The 12775-nt window shown below is 54.8% G+C and overlaps 5 protein-coding genes across 5 annotated transcripts; 1 reads left to right on the forward strand and 4 right to left on the reverse strand.

The window, feature by feature from the left end:
* Nucleotides 1-1642: 1642 nt before the first annotated feature.
* Nucleotides 1643-3394, reverse strand: PHYSODRAFT_337939 (hypothetical protein; the record flags this gene model as incomplete). The annotated part of the gene is made up of 4 exons (XM_009535643.1): nucleotides 1643-1776; nucleotides 1849-2442; nucleotides 2509-3073; nucleotides 3152-3394. The coding sequence occupies 4 exons, from the start codon at nucleotides 3392-3394 to the stop codon at nucleotides 1643-1645; spliced, it is 1536 nt and encodes a 511-aa protein (XP_009533938.1).
* Nucleotides 3395-5731: 2337 nt separating this feature from the next.
* Nucleotides 5732-7054, reverse strand: PHYSODRAFT_337940 (hypothetical protein; the record flags this gene model as incomplete). Its single annotated transcript, XM_009535644.1, has 4 exons — nucleotides 5732-5823; nucleotides 5897-6008; nucleotides 6426-6666; nucleotides 6999-7054. 4 exons carry the CDS (start codon nucleotides 7052-7054, stop codon nucleotides 5732-5734), a joined length of 501 nt encoding a protein of 166 aa, XP_009533939.1.
* A 1009-nt stretch (nucleotides 7055-8063) lies between these two features.
* PHYSODRAFT_394428 (hypothetical protein) lies at nucleotides 8064-8246 on the forward strand (the record flags this gene model as incomplete). Its single annotated transcript, XM_009535645.1, has 1 exon — nucleotides 8064-8246. A coding segment is annotated over one exon (183 nt), but the record flags the coding sequence as incomplete, so codon positions are not given.
* Nucleotides 8247-10383: 2137 nt separating this feature from the next.
* Nucleotides 10384-10989, reverse strand: PHYSODRAFT_521139 (hypothetical protein; the record flags this gene model as incomplete). The annotated part of the gene is made up of 2 exons (XM_009535646.1): nucleotides 10384-10602; nucleotides 10678-10989. Coding segments are annotated over 2 exons (531 nt in total), but the record flags the coding sequence as incomplete, so codon positions are not given.
* Nucleotides 10990-11554: 565 nt separating this feature from the next.
* PHYSODRAFT_519308 (hypothetical protein) lies at nucleotides 11555-12388 on the reverse strand (the record flags this gene model as incomplete). The annotated part of the gene is made up of 2 exons (XM_009535647.1): nucleotides 11555-12238; nucleotides 12299-12388. 2 exons carry the CDS (start codon nucleotides 12386-12388, stop codon nucleotides 11555-11557), a joined length of 774 nt encoding a protein of 257 aa, XP_009533942.1.
* Between the last annotated feature and the right edge of the window lie 387 nt (nucleotides 12389-12775).

Raw genomic sequence — 12775 nt, forward strand, 5'->3', positions numbered from 1 at the left:
TGCAGAAGTACGTCGGTGAATGTGTCGACTGTGAGGCCGGCAAAGGACAACCCACGATCAGGGGCGAGTCGCCGGGGAACATCCAGGCGACATACCCGTTCCAGATCATAGCGATGGATCACATACCTTCGCTGCCGAAGTCGTACAAGGGCAATACGGAACTGTTGATCTGGGTCGATCTGTTCACGAGATACGTGATCGCGAAGGCCAGTTCGTCCAGAACGGCGCAGACGATCGCCGAGTCTTACGAAGAGTGCGTATTCCGGCGATTTGGTGCTAGCGAGGTGATCAGGCATGATCGCGAACCGGGATTTATGGCCGACTTTTTCCGTGCCTTTAACAAGATCCTGGGTATGCGTCAGCGAGCGACGATGGCATATCGACCTCAAGCTAACGGTACTGCAGAGTGAATGGTACAGGTGGCGACGAGAGCCCTGAAGATGTTCGTGGAGGATCTGGATCAAAGAGATTGGGATGAGTACGCAGAGCGATTAACCTTCGCGATCAATACGGCTCAAGATCGAGTTCGTGGAGACTCCCCTTTTTATCTGGTGCATGGTTGGGATCCCCGATCGACGCTCGAGGCGACGATACCTTTGGGTAGTACTCAGACTCGCGATCGGAATCCTAGACGGTGGCGTTATCGGATCCAGAGACTCTACGATCGGGCTCGAAGTCAGGTGAATGCTCGCCTACTCGAGGTGATCGCGGATCGGACCGATCGACATAATGAAGAAGTTCGACCGCACTCGGTCGAGGCTGGATCTCAGGTGTGGCTGTACCTGGATCGTGTGAAAGAGGGGTATGCCCGGAAGCTGGTTCACCTGTGGCACGGCCCGTTCCGTGTTGCGGAGAAGGTGAACGAGTACACGATGAAGCTTCAGATCGCTGGTACGGACTATCACGTTTTCCCGATCGTGCATGTTTCGAAGCTGAAGTTGGTCAGGGACTTCCCCGATCGACCGCAGATCGCGCTCACGGTGGACGAAGCGGATCGACTTGATTTCGTCGAAGTCTTACTTTCGGAGGACAGCTGGACCCCAGATCGAGACTCGAACGAGTACGAAGTGGAGAAGATCACGGATACGGACGGGTCGAAGGACGCGGTACGGCCGGACTTATCGAGAATTCCTAGTACGCTGGAAGGGTTACGACGAGCCTGACTGGGTCGACGAAGCTGATCTCAACTGTGGAGCGTTATTGCACGAGTTCCTTCGAGATCGCGTGAACCGGAACCGATTTGGCGCGATGCAGTCTCACGAGGAGGAGTGAGATCGGACCGCCAGGGTGAGCTGGTCGCCTTGGTGAGCGAGATGGATGACGGATCGACGGGGAGGCCGTTGGTCGGAGGAAGGGGTTGTATATGAATGAATGTGTGTACGTCTGTGCAGATCGGATGGTTATGGAGGGAGTACAGGAAGGTATGAGGACAGATCTTGGTCGATCGAGCTAGCAACGAATGGATTGACGGGGAACAGTGGGAGATCGAGGAAGATTGTGGATTGTTACGATGGAATGGATTAATCTGAATATTTCGCGTTACGCGTATGGAAGATCGGCCTCCGAGTCACTCCGACTCTGGGATTGTAATAGTCGACTGGCTCGCTACTTACGGAAGTCGATCGCAGAGACGGCGATCACGTCATGGCTGGTACTGGGCGCCGACGTTGGGGTTGAACTTGTTGCGGAGGCGCGGGATCCGTTGAGCTGGATGGTCCTGGCGGTGATCGCGATACTGGTTCCGCCAGGGGTCATGGGTGTCGGCCTCGATCAGGGCTGTTCACAGGTCGGTCGGCTCACCTTGGTGCTGGGTGGGGTCGCCAGCATTCGCAGCGCGAGACACCGCACCGGGGTACCAGGTCACAGCGTCCCGTTGTCGCACCGGGATCTGCAAGAAGAACAGGTCCAGCATCAGATCGACGTCTGCCCACATCTTTCGCATCATGGGCAGCATCGCGTCGAAGAGCCGGCGCCACCGATCACCGAGGCGGATCCGTCGGGCTCGACGATCGCGATGGTATTGCTCAACGATCGGGTCCCGACGCTGTGCGGCCGTGATCGGGAGATAATGAGTGGTTTCCCAAAAGGCCTGGCGATGCTGATCTTCAGCAGGAAGTTCCTCATCATTACCGTGTAACGAGAAGGACGGCGAGGGAGACCGAACGGGCGACCGACTCGGAGGCGCCGATCGGGCACGCTTGTGGATGTGCCCGGTAGAGTCCGGAGATCCTGAGCGACTGCAGCTGCGACGGCCAGGCGTGATCGGCGCGCACTGACGAAGCCCGATCCACCGAGCTACGCGGGACAACGTGTCAGCCACATTCTGGAGATCCTCGCTGGATCGATCGCTGGCGTGACGCAACATAGCGTAGGCGTTCTGGACGTCGAGGAATTGGGCGTCTTGGGCCCGGATCACCTGTTGCGCACTTTCGACACACGATCCTGTAGCACAGCGACAGCATGAGCGGCGATCGGCAACGGGATAGATGGTATGGGAAGCTTACGTACGGAGATCGGCGTTCTCTCGGAGTGCAGCGTCGCGGTCTTGATGAGCTTGATCGACGTCTCTCCCGGCAGCGGTGGCTTTGTCCCTTGCGGTATCTCGGGCGGTACGCATCAGATCCAGCTCCTCATTTACCCGGTGGAGGGCAGCTTGCAGTTGATCCGGGGCGGGCGTGGGTCCAGTGGGAGGCGTCGGGTTCGGAACGGCCACAGTAGCCGCAGCCGCAACGTGACCTCGCTGGGCCACGGTCGCTTCGGCCACCTGAAGGGCAGTCTGGACCCGATCGAGGCTGCCGCGCGTAAGATCTAGCTCGTGGTTCACCTCGTCTAGTTCGCGCTCTTGTCCAGAAACCTGAGATCGGAGATCCGAAATGTCCGCCGCGGCGAGATCGAGCTGGTGGTCCAGTCGATCCCGATCGGCGTTAGCAGTCGCGAGATTGGCCTGAGCGCGTGTCAGTTGGCGATCCAGATCCTGGATCTCGGTGGCTTGCAGGGCTATCTGATCCCGGAGGCCTTGGATCAGCTGCGGACCCTGACCCTGGGCACTCTGTTGAAGGTCGCTGACTTCCGTCTGAAGGCGGCGGATTTCTTCCTCTTGCGCTCAGCGGTGGCGCTCCAAGTCGTGCAGGTTCGCAGTCAGCTCGCCCACGGTGTCGTCCTGGTGCGCCCGGTCGCGGATCATAGTCGATCGGGAAGCGTAGGCGCTTGCCAGCTCATCTTCCAAGCGGGCGATTCGGTGGACGGCATCCGGGGAGGCCGCGACACGGCGGGAGGCCGTCGATCGCGTCGATCGAGGTGTTGAATGAGTCGATCGGGGCGAGCCATGCGTCGAACTGTCGTCGTCCGGCGGACCGGACGGAGGTACAGGTGGGTTAGGCGGCGGTGTGCTCATCTGTGAGTGGTCTGTGCTTGAGCCGGCGAATTGGAGAATGACCAAGGCCGAACTGTCCGAAGTGAGCCGCCGTGCGACACAACTTGCGGCCAGGGGGCGGATATGGAGAAGTGCTGAATAAGAATTGATCTCCGAGAAAGGCGGCAGGGCCGATCGACTGGAAGTATGGGGGATCAGCGATCGAGAGACAGGCAGCGAGGGTCTATGGATCAGAGGGAGTTCTTCGGGAGATCTCAAGTGGCCCGATGACGACGGCGCGTAAGGCAGGACATGTGGCAAGCCGGATTGTGGATGATCGTGCTCGAACCGTGGCGTGATTCGGGGTCGACCCAAGCCCCGATCGACGACAGATCTCGCAGATCTAGGACGGCCGAGGACAGAAGATGATGGATCGGCGGCGCACGGCAACCGGCACCAGTCATCGATCGGGAGTTGATCGCCGATCGCCGATCGAGATCGATCGTGGATCAGGAGTCGATCGCAGATCAGGACTCGATCGTGGATCGGGGATCGACCACGATGGGATGCACATGGAGGACGAAGTCAGGACAAGAATCCAGTGGTTGTTGAGTTGTCGGATGGTAGATGAGATGGTAGCGGTAGAGAGACACTAGCTAAACATAAATCAGAGTCGAAATTGCACCGAAGAGCACAAGCCCCCTCAAGTCGTCAAGTCCCAGGAACTACATTGGCCTCGGCAAGCATCGACACTTTGGACAGTGAACTAGTGGTACGGTTAAGACTGGATTAATATATTGGCCAGCTTGACCTACTCTAGCGATCTATTTCTTGTGTGCGAACCCTCGATCGACCGGATACTGTTTGGCCGGCGATCGTTTCTTCTCTCGATCAACCTCGATCCCGCTATAGGAAGCGGCAAGCAACTCAGGAAAGGAAGGAACACACCCGGAAAGGTAACTACAGGCCGTGAATCGACTCAAGGTCGACCGATCGGAGCGAACAACCCTCGATCGGAGCGTATACTCGGACGCAGAGCGACGATTCCCGCGCTGCTCCACAACCTATCGACGCGTCACGCCAAGACATTCGATCTTCACCAAGTGCTGCATCTTCGGAGCCCCGAAAGAGCAGACCCAGCCCGCCGACGGGTACACAAGGTGAGAACAAGTTCAGCCGATCACGGATCACTGGGGGACCCCCTCCGTTAGTCGGTGTCTGGGCGCTGGTGGGAAGCTCGATCAGGCCTTAACCAGATTTTGGCCGATCCCGCTACACCACACTTGCGACCCATCGTGAACTTGGTTGGTTTGACGAAGCGCTGGGTGTCTGTTTGGCTTGAGCTGCTCGAGGTGTTTTGAGTTGTGAAGTGCCAAGGAGTCAGAGTGCCGCACGCGTGAGAGGGAGATCCCTCTACGCTCTCCACGTCGGAGGTACACAGAGCACCCGTCATGCCGGACTAGCACTTGGAGGATGCGGATGCAGGGCGGCTCCGGGCCGCCCTAGAGGGAGAATTTGATGAAGCTGCGTGCGCAGCTTCCGCAATAGCATGACCTCGTAGAACCTGGTCTTACTTGAAGTGATCTGCTTGCGGAGGTCTGGTCCGGCAGCAGTTGGCAGCCAAGAAACTCATAATTGCAAAACTATACGATCCATCGGAAAGTATTTAACCGTATTTAACGTTTTTAGTTTTCAAAGTGTATTTAACCCTACCCAAGTATTTTACTTCTTTACTCATTCTCGTGCGGCTACTTCGCCGCATGCGGCCAACTCGCCGCATGAGCGCCTATTTTTGCATGCGGCCGCATGCGACCACCTACCCCACTAACCAATCACAAGTCCTTATTTCGGTTCATGCGTCCGAATCTTGAGATGACAGATGACCAATCAAACCTTTTGAACTCAAACCTCCCGTCCTACTTTAGGATGCATCCTGCTTGTCAGAATGGCAAAAATATTTGAAAAATATTTTTTCTACTTGACTTTTGTATACACATATACATATTTAGGCCAGCCTTCCGACAAATATTTGGAACGCGTTCACCTAACCCTAACGTATTGCATTGGATAAAATATCCACACCAGGAAAAATGATTGGCTGTAATTCAGGTGGAGATCAGCCTGAAACAATCCTACTCACTTATCAGTCGGAAAGACCACTATATTCATCCATATCTGGATTGATGGCGGGCCATGACAATAGGGGGTTTCAAAGTTGGGCTGAGCCTATAGACACAAGAACATAAACAGCTTTTCAGCTAATCAGATCGCGCTGCGGTTTTGCCGTTATGTCATGTTTTACTGACGCCAAAATCGAGTCCAAACGACCTAAAGCCTATTCACTTGGAATCCGACGGCTAATCTAGCCATCTCAAAGGCTTATTCCGCCAGTAGTGCGCGCCCCGCGAAGGCGCCAACTGCGGCTGCAGCACTAGCGCCCATGGCGTCAAGCACACGCCAATGCGCGTTGGCTGCGTGAAACATGGCACGCCGCGCTGGTGCAGCCAATATTCGTCCGGCCGCTGAACTTGGTCCAAGCCTCACGGCTGGTGCTAGACTTGATGTAGAAGCTGCTGTTGCTGACCTTGACCTTCTTCTTCTTCTTTAAGTCTTGCCACGCGTACTTGCCCTCGACGCTCTCGTGCCTCCTGTTGGCCTGAATCACGGCGCCAGTGCATTTGTACTTACCCTAGACACCGTCGCTCGTCTTGTACTGTTGTGGACTTGCACTTGGCCTGGTTGCAGGTGCTCGACTTGACCTTCGTACACTTGGCGGAACTGCACAGCCGCTTCGGGGCTTATGTTTGCTTGCTGACTTGTCGAGCTCGGAAAGGGGGGTTCAAAGTAACTTTTGAAACAGCCACTGGAAATTTTCATGTCTTCAGGTCAATATGTTTGGCAAAATCCTACTTTGAAAATACCTAGATACTACGTAGTATGTGCGTAGGATAAGTTTAATGCGTTGGAGAAAGCTTACATGTTCAACTTGTATTGTATTGTTTGTTATTCTAGTCCTAATACTACGTAGTATGCGTGGAGTGAAACTACATGTGCACCTAGTATCACTACCAACCATGCGAGCAGATGCACGGCGACTGCCCTGAAGGGAGCTGCTCAGGCGGAACAACAGCAAGCTATCGTAGCGTGCTGTTGTTCCGCGTTGAGCACTACGTAGTGGGCGACATCGCTTGCAGTCCGCAAGTTGCGGTCTCTCGCTGGCGGTGGTGTCGCCCTTGCGCTTGAACTTCTTGTCCCGCAACGACAGCGAGTGGCGACAAAACTCCGAGTAGACCAAAGGTGTGGCCTCGCTGTTGCTGAGCGCCCCCACGATGCTTCGCGCAGATGCTCTTGTGCTCGGCGACCTCCTCTGTGACTTGCTTCAACTTCAGAACCTCTATATATCGCAGCGTAGCCACGTCAATATTTAGAGTTAGTACGACAAACACACCACAAAACGTGAGCCTCCACACAGGTATTCAGACGCCGCCAACAGCGTGCTCAATCGAGAGACACAGCCTGAAACAGCCCGAACTGCAGCATCAAGTATCTTTTTAGCCCTAAAATCGGCGTAGACACGTCAATACTGAGAGTTAGCAGCTCAAACAAAGCTCAAAACATGCGTCAAAACGGAGCCGTTCAGACGTACTTGTTTCCGCTGGCGACATTGCGCTGTGTCCGGTGAAGCACCCCGAAAAACAGCATTTTGCTCGTGTTATCTCTCAAACAACGATATACACATCTGTATTGAGAGTTAGTTCGCCAAACACACTGCAACATATGCGCTAAGATGAAGGCTTTCGAACGTACTTGCAACAGCCACTTGAAGTGGACTTGGTCCAGAGGGGCGGCTCAAAATTCAGCATTCAGCTCAGTTTCCCTCTAAAACAGTCACACACACGTCAAGGTATCAAAAGATGCGCCTCAATGCAGGCATTCGAGTGTACTTACATCGCTCGGCGGCGGCGCGCTCAGTCCGGAGAGGCAGCCCGCAGCGCCGCCATGCGTCGCGCGCACTTTGGGGGGATGACAACTTAGCAAAAATGGACTCGCAGGGCGTACCCTTCCCCCTTTCATTTGATTGGCCTGCTCATTATGCTAACGCTGCGGCGATTGGCTGAGGTTGCATTGTTTGTGGTTTGTGTGTGTGTCTGGTGGACTGATCCTGTTTCTTGTGGACGATTCACGCAACCGAGTGGAATGTTCACAGCTTTTGTGTGTTTGTCCCAAAGTGCGTCCTGCAACGTTAATGTTGGGAGGGGGTGAAAGGTAGCCCGCTCGGCAAGCCGAAACAACGCCTGTGGTTTAAGGTCCGTATGCGTAGCACGCGGACTTAAACCCAGGACCAAGCATAGGCACATTTCGCTCGGCCCGATAGGGTTAAGCCCTGCAGGTCTTGGGCTTAGGCAGGGCAACAGATTTCCTGCCGACACTCCATGTTTGGGATTTGTGCTCCATGACACCCGTCCTGGGCGGTCTGATTTATTTACAGTATCCGCTCGATTAAGTACGCTTTTAGTGGTTAACGTTGCAATAAGGTCGTTAACGTTGAGCTAAGGCCCTGTCGTAATTAACGTAGCATGAACGCCCTCCGTCCTCTCTCTACGGGAATGGCTCTGGTGCTGAATTGCGATCTCTCATACGTAAACCTGATTCACCGCGAATTCTTCATTCGAGATTTTACGGCGGAGCGGCGTTGCGTGCTGCTATCGAGATGGTGACTCTGTGCTGCGCCATCGTTCGCGTCCCGGGAAGCGCGTTCCCTGTGGATATCGACGAGAACAAGTTGGTGGGTCACCTGAAGGATGAGATCAAGAAGATGAACCCAGCGACGGTCATTTGCGACGCCAATGTTCTGGAGGTCTTCCTAGCGAGGCGACACGATGGCGAGTGGATGCGAGAAGACGACGCAGCTGTCCCCGATTTGGAGGCTGGAAGAATTCATCCGAATGTCCAGAACATGCTCAATGTTGGAAATCTGAGATCGACGACGGCAATTGGCGGGTGCTTGGAGAAAACAATATGATTCGGGGGGGCGCTCCACGTTCGACGCAGATTCACATACTAGTGAAACTTCCACGGGCGAACGGGGCATGGAACGAGGCAACGTTGTCCACTCTTCATCGTAATGTTCGGTCCAGCATGTGGTCGTCAGTCCTCAGGATTTCTTCGGCATTTGTCTTTTCAGCAACAGCGTTGGTCGTGGCTCGAACGAAGGACCGTGTGTACTTGCTGACCAATTTGCACGTCTGGATTGATGATGATGACACGTTCTTGGAGTACCTGAGCCCTGACTTCCAGAATCAAATCAAGCGTTACATCAAAGCCAACCCCAAGAAGAAGCAAACGAAGCAGACAAGTGCAGCAAGAACGAGGAGTGCTGATGATGCACTAGGGACACGTAAATCTCCACGGGCTATCAAGCAAGCTAAGCGGTCGACAGATCTTCTTCAAGTCGTGGTGGATCGGCTACTTCCTGATGCGACCGCGTTTGTCGAGGTCCACGCGTTTTCTCTCATCAGTGATGTCTGCTGGCGTAGTTCAGCTGATTGCGACTTCGCTATCTTCGAACTTCCATTGACACCTATGTATTGAGGGTTGCTGGTCTTGGGTACTGTGTACCAGTTGTACCCATTAACCGGTTAACCCGAACCGGTCCAATCCGAACCCACGTTGATAATGGTGATTACGGTAAGTTGTTTACGCCACCGATGATTAGACGAGTAGGATGATTGGATGAACACCGGTGAGTGATGGTTGATTAGATGCACTAGGTGATAGGACGCAGGGCCGCGTGTCTATAACAGTAGGGTGTAAGCTCCAACAATTCAATCACTTTCGAATCTTCATTCTACCCCTCAAGTGCCTTCGCTCCGGTCCCACCGTCTGCGACGTCCCTCCCTCCGCTTCGTCCGAGCTTCGTGTCCAAGATCCACACCTTCCATCACTATGCTCCAGCAGCTCGCTCCATGTGGAATGTCTCTTGAGCTACATCCCACAATGAAAGTTCACGTGTTTGGATTTCCTGGTGTTTTGCAAGCACAAGGGTTTGATCACTCCTACGCCATCATTCCCGCTGAGATCACTGGTTGGAGCAGAAACAAAATGACGCTGTCATCATTGTCAGCACCTGGTCTATCCCGGGGTGCTATTGTGTGCACCTAGAGGGGGGTTCCAGTTGGATTCGTTGGTGGTGGGCTCGATGGATCAAACGAAAACGAGCAATATCAGTCGTACGGCTTCACATTTCATACCCTCCCCCCGATTTGCCTTCGGCGTTGAGCTCCGATGCTGAAGAGGGGGGGGGGGGGCTATGACGGCTAGGACTGATCAAGTCATTTGAAGACCCACATTACGCGGAAGTAAGGAGTAAATCTCCACTAGGACACCCGCCATCTTGTTGACTCTTTACCGAGGTGCCAACAGCCGAGGCTCGTGAAGTGGATAATGATCTTATGTTGGTCCAACAAGGTCGCGGCGATCCTCAGGCGTCGGCTGTGACTTCGATCTTCTTGTGGAGCTCGCGCTTCTTTTTTTTGCTCTGTCTCTTCCAGCTGCTGCTTCAGCTTGTAGTTGGCGCGCTCTCGTCTGGCGCTTCAGGCTGCAGATGCGCAACCTCGTCACCTAGAACATCGGCTTGCTGCCGCAGGCGTTCTCCTGATCGAGCACCGCACACTTGTCCTCAGCAGCGCGAGATCGCGGGTGGCTTCCTACTCCTCGTTGGGCGATGCCATAGAGGTGTTTTGTACTTCAAGTAGTAAGCTGACAAGCGTAGCAGTGAAACCCCCATTTTTCGCGAGAAGAAGTGAGTCACGTTTTCAAGCCCAACTCGACACCACAACAGACCACGGGCTTGCCTGGCCAGCAGTAGGCAGCTTACCACGTACTAGTGTTTTTTTAGTTTAAGAGGGCGGCGTTCAGCTAGCTTGCATGTAGGCCAACTAGCTGGCCGACTTTAAGATCCACCACACCACTCCCGGGGCTGCCTCGCACGGATTCAATGTGAACCCGCTGCGAGGCATGCCTTCGGTGATCTAAGGACGTTGCCTTTTCCCCCAAACGTGTAGTTTGAAAAATATGGTTTGCCTTTTGAATTCCTCAAAGTAGCGCTTACGTAAGCGTTGACTGAGCCGTCCTTTATCCCCAGCATTTTCTTGTTTCTTGACGTACGCGTCCGTGCGTGCATTGGCCCAGATCTCGACGTAAATCTTCTTCTCCATCGTGGTCTGAGGGTAGAAGGGCGGGAACGAGAACTCGCTGCCTTCCGGTTTGCTCGAAAAGCCGGGGCTCCATGGGGTGTAGCTGTACGCGCTTCCTTCGCCTTTGACGACCTTGTCGTCGTACTTGGTAGCGTAGCGCAGGTAGGTCTGGTACTTGTCGCTTAGCTGGGGGCGCACCAAGTTGTTGAGCCCGAACTCCTGGAAGACTACGCGCGGAGACTTCTTGTTGCTCAGCCAGAGATTCAACTTTTCCTTTTCAACCTCGCGCAGATAGTCCTGGTACCAGACGAAGTTGGGATGAGCCTTCAGAGCCCCTCCCTTGAGCTTCGAAAGGCCTAGCTTCGCCTTCACCTCGACGTCAGAGTATTCCATAGTGGTCCACCACTTGGTCTTCGCCCACAGCTTTACTGCTTCCAGAAAGGCCTCTCTTCACTACCAGCCAGGCTCGATGCGGACTTGTCAACGCCCCTAAACTTGTTCTGGCTGGACTCTGCAGTTGAAATGTTGATAACCAGCAAGATGAAAACGAGGAAGCGGAAGAAGCGGCGCATGATCGAGTACCAACTTGGTACTCGATCATGCGCCGTGGTACTACCAAGAGATGTTCTGCAGGTAGGTAGTATCGAGACTTAGGGGCTAGCGGGTGAATTGACGACTGATAACAAGTTGATGAACAACCAGTGGAGGCAGATCCCATGATGCGAAAGCCGGCTCATTCGGAGTGATTCGTCTTAGCATCAATACGTGTAAGCTCGGCAGTGACAACAGCATTACACGCAGGACTTTAGCTGCGTTGTTGTGCTAGTATACGTCTCTGGTTCAGCAACACAACGCTCTTTTACTTCTACGCTTCTTCATTGCCTATAAGCAGACACGAAGTCAACGCAGCGTATCCATCCATTCTTCATACTGAACCACGTCTAACCAGCAAACTAACAACTTTCATTGATACTTTAAACATGAACATCTTCGATCGTCTCCTCCGTTACACAAGATAGTTGGCTGGGCAGGAGAGCGGGTCCCAGTCGTCAACTTGCTGCATCGTCGGCGTCGGTCGGATGAAGCGCCTGGTGAACTTTTGAGTGCCAGCAGGACCCGCAGCATCAAACGCGATCTGCGCATTGGTCGTCGCAAGGGCGAACGCTACGAGCGCGCAGTGGTAGGAGACTCCGTGGCGCCAATTCAGCGCGAGCTCGTCCAGGTAGTCGCGGTCGATGTACGTGCTGCTGTAATACCACCACGCCACCGTCACGAGGAAGCCGAGCATGGCGCACGTGAAGCTCGCGAACGCGTGGCACCCCCTGAAGCTCCTCGGGAGAAACATGGCCGACATGCCGAGACTCGCCGTCGCGAAGAAGCCCCAGAGCGCCATGGCGTACTTGACAGTCTCGAGCACCACAAGACACGCCACGTTCTGGGCGCCCTGCATGTACCACGTGAGCTCCCCACGCGTGTGGCACCAGCAGGACAGCGCCTGAGTGGCCACCAAGTCTTCGTTGTTGACGTCGTGGCTTTCTAGACGAGTCGGAAGCACGGCGAGCGGGTCGGGGGCTGCACTCGGCCAGTCGTCGGGCTGTCGCGAGCTCTCGAGGATGGCGTGCAGGAAGGGCTGGCACTCGGAGCTGCCGTTGACGAGGCGCAGGCAGTAGCCGTCCGGCGCGAACGTGAGCTGCTGTGCGGCGTTATCATTGCTGCTGGACGGCGAGTCGATCAGATTGAGCTCGATGACGGCCCACGAGTGGAGGTGCACTGCAACGATGACCAGCACCAGAACTGCGACTTGCAACACGACCTGGAGGATCTGCAAGCTCTGTAGCATGGTCGATTGAGCACGAGCTGAGGTGAGTGATGGAGCGTTGATCGAGCTATGGCACCGTCAGGTTGGTGAACAGCGAACAGAGCCATCTCCCGCATGCATGCGCGTCAAGTCGCCGAGGACGTTATCGATCAAAAAGGCTACATCTGGTTGCAGCTCTTCCGTCTGCCGCCTCGTACCATGCTGTCGAAGTGCCCCGGATATGGCGAGGAGGTGTCAACCACGACCAAGCCAATCTGCCCAAGTAGCGATGCTACCGGTGACAAGAAGCTTGTCAGCCAAAGTCGCTTCTTCATAGGTCATGTTGAAGTTGGCCCCAGTATCCTCTTAGCCGGGATGCTGCCCCCCCACTTCCGAACCCTCTGCGAACCCCTCAAGCCACACCCAAGA

The sequence above is a fragment of the Phytophthora sojae genome (assembly GCF_000149755.1).
Source record: "Phytophthora sojae unplaced genomic scaffold PHYSOscaffold_8, whole genome shotgun sequence".
Lineage (NCBI taxonomy): Eukaryota > Oomycota > Peronosporomycetes > Peronosporales > Peronosporaceae > Phytophthora > Phytophthora sojae.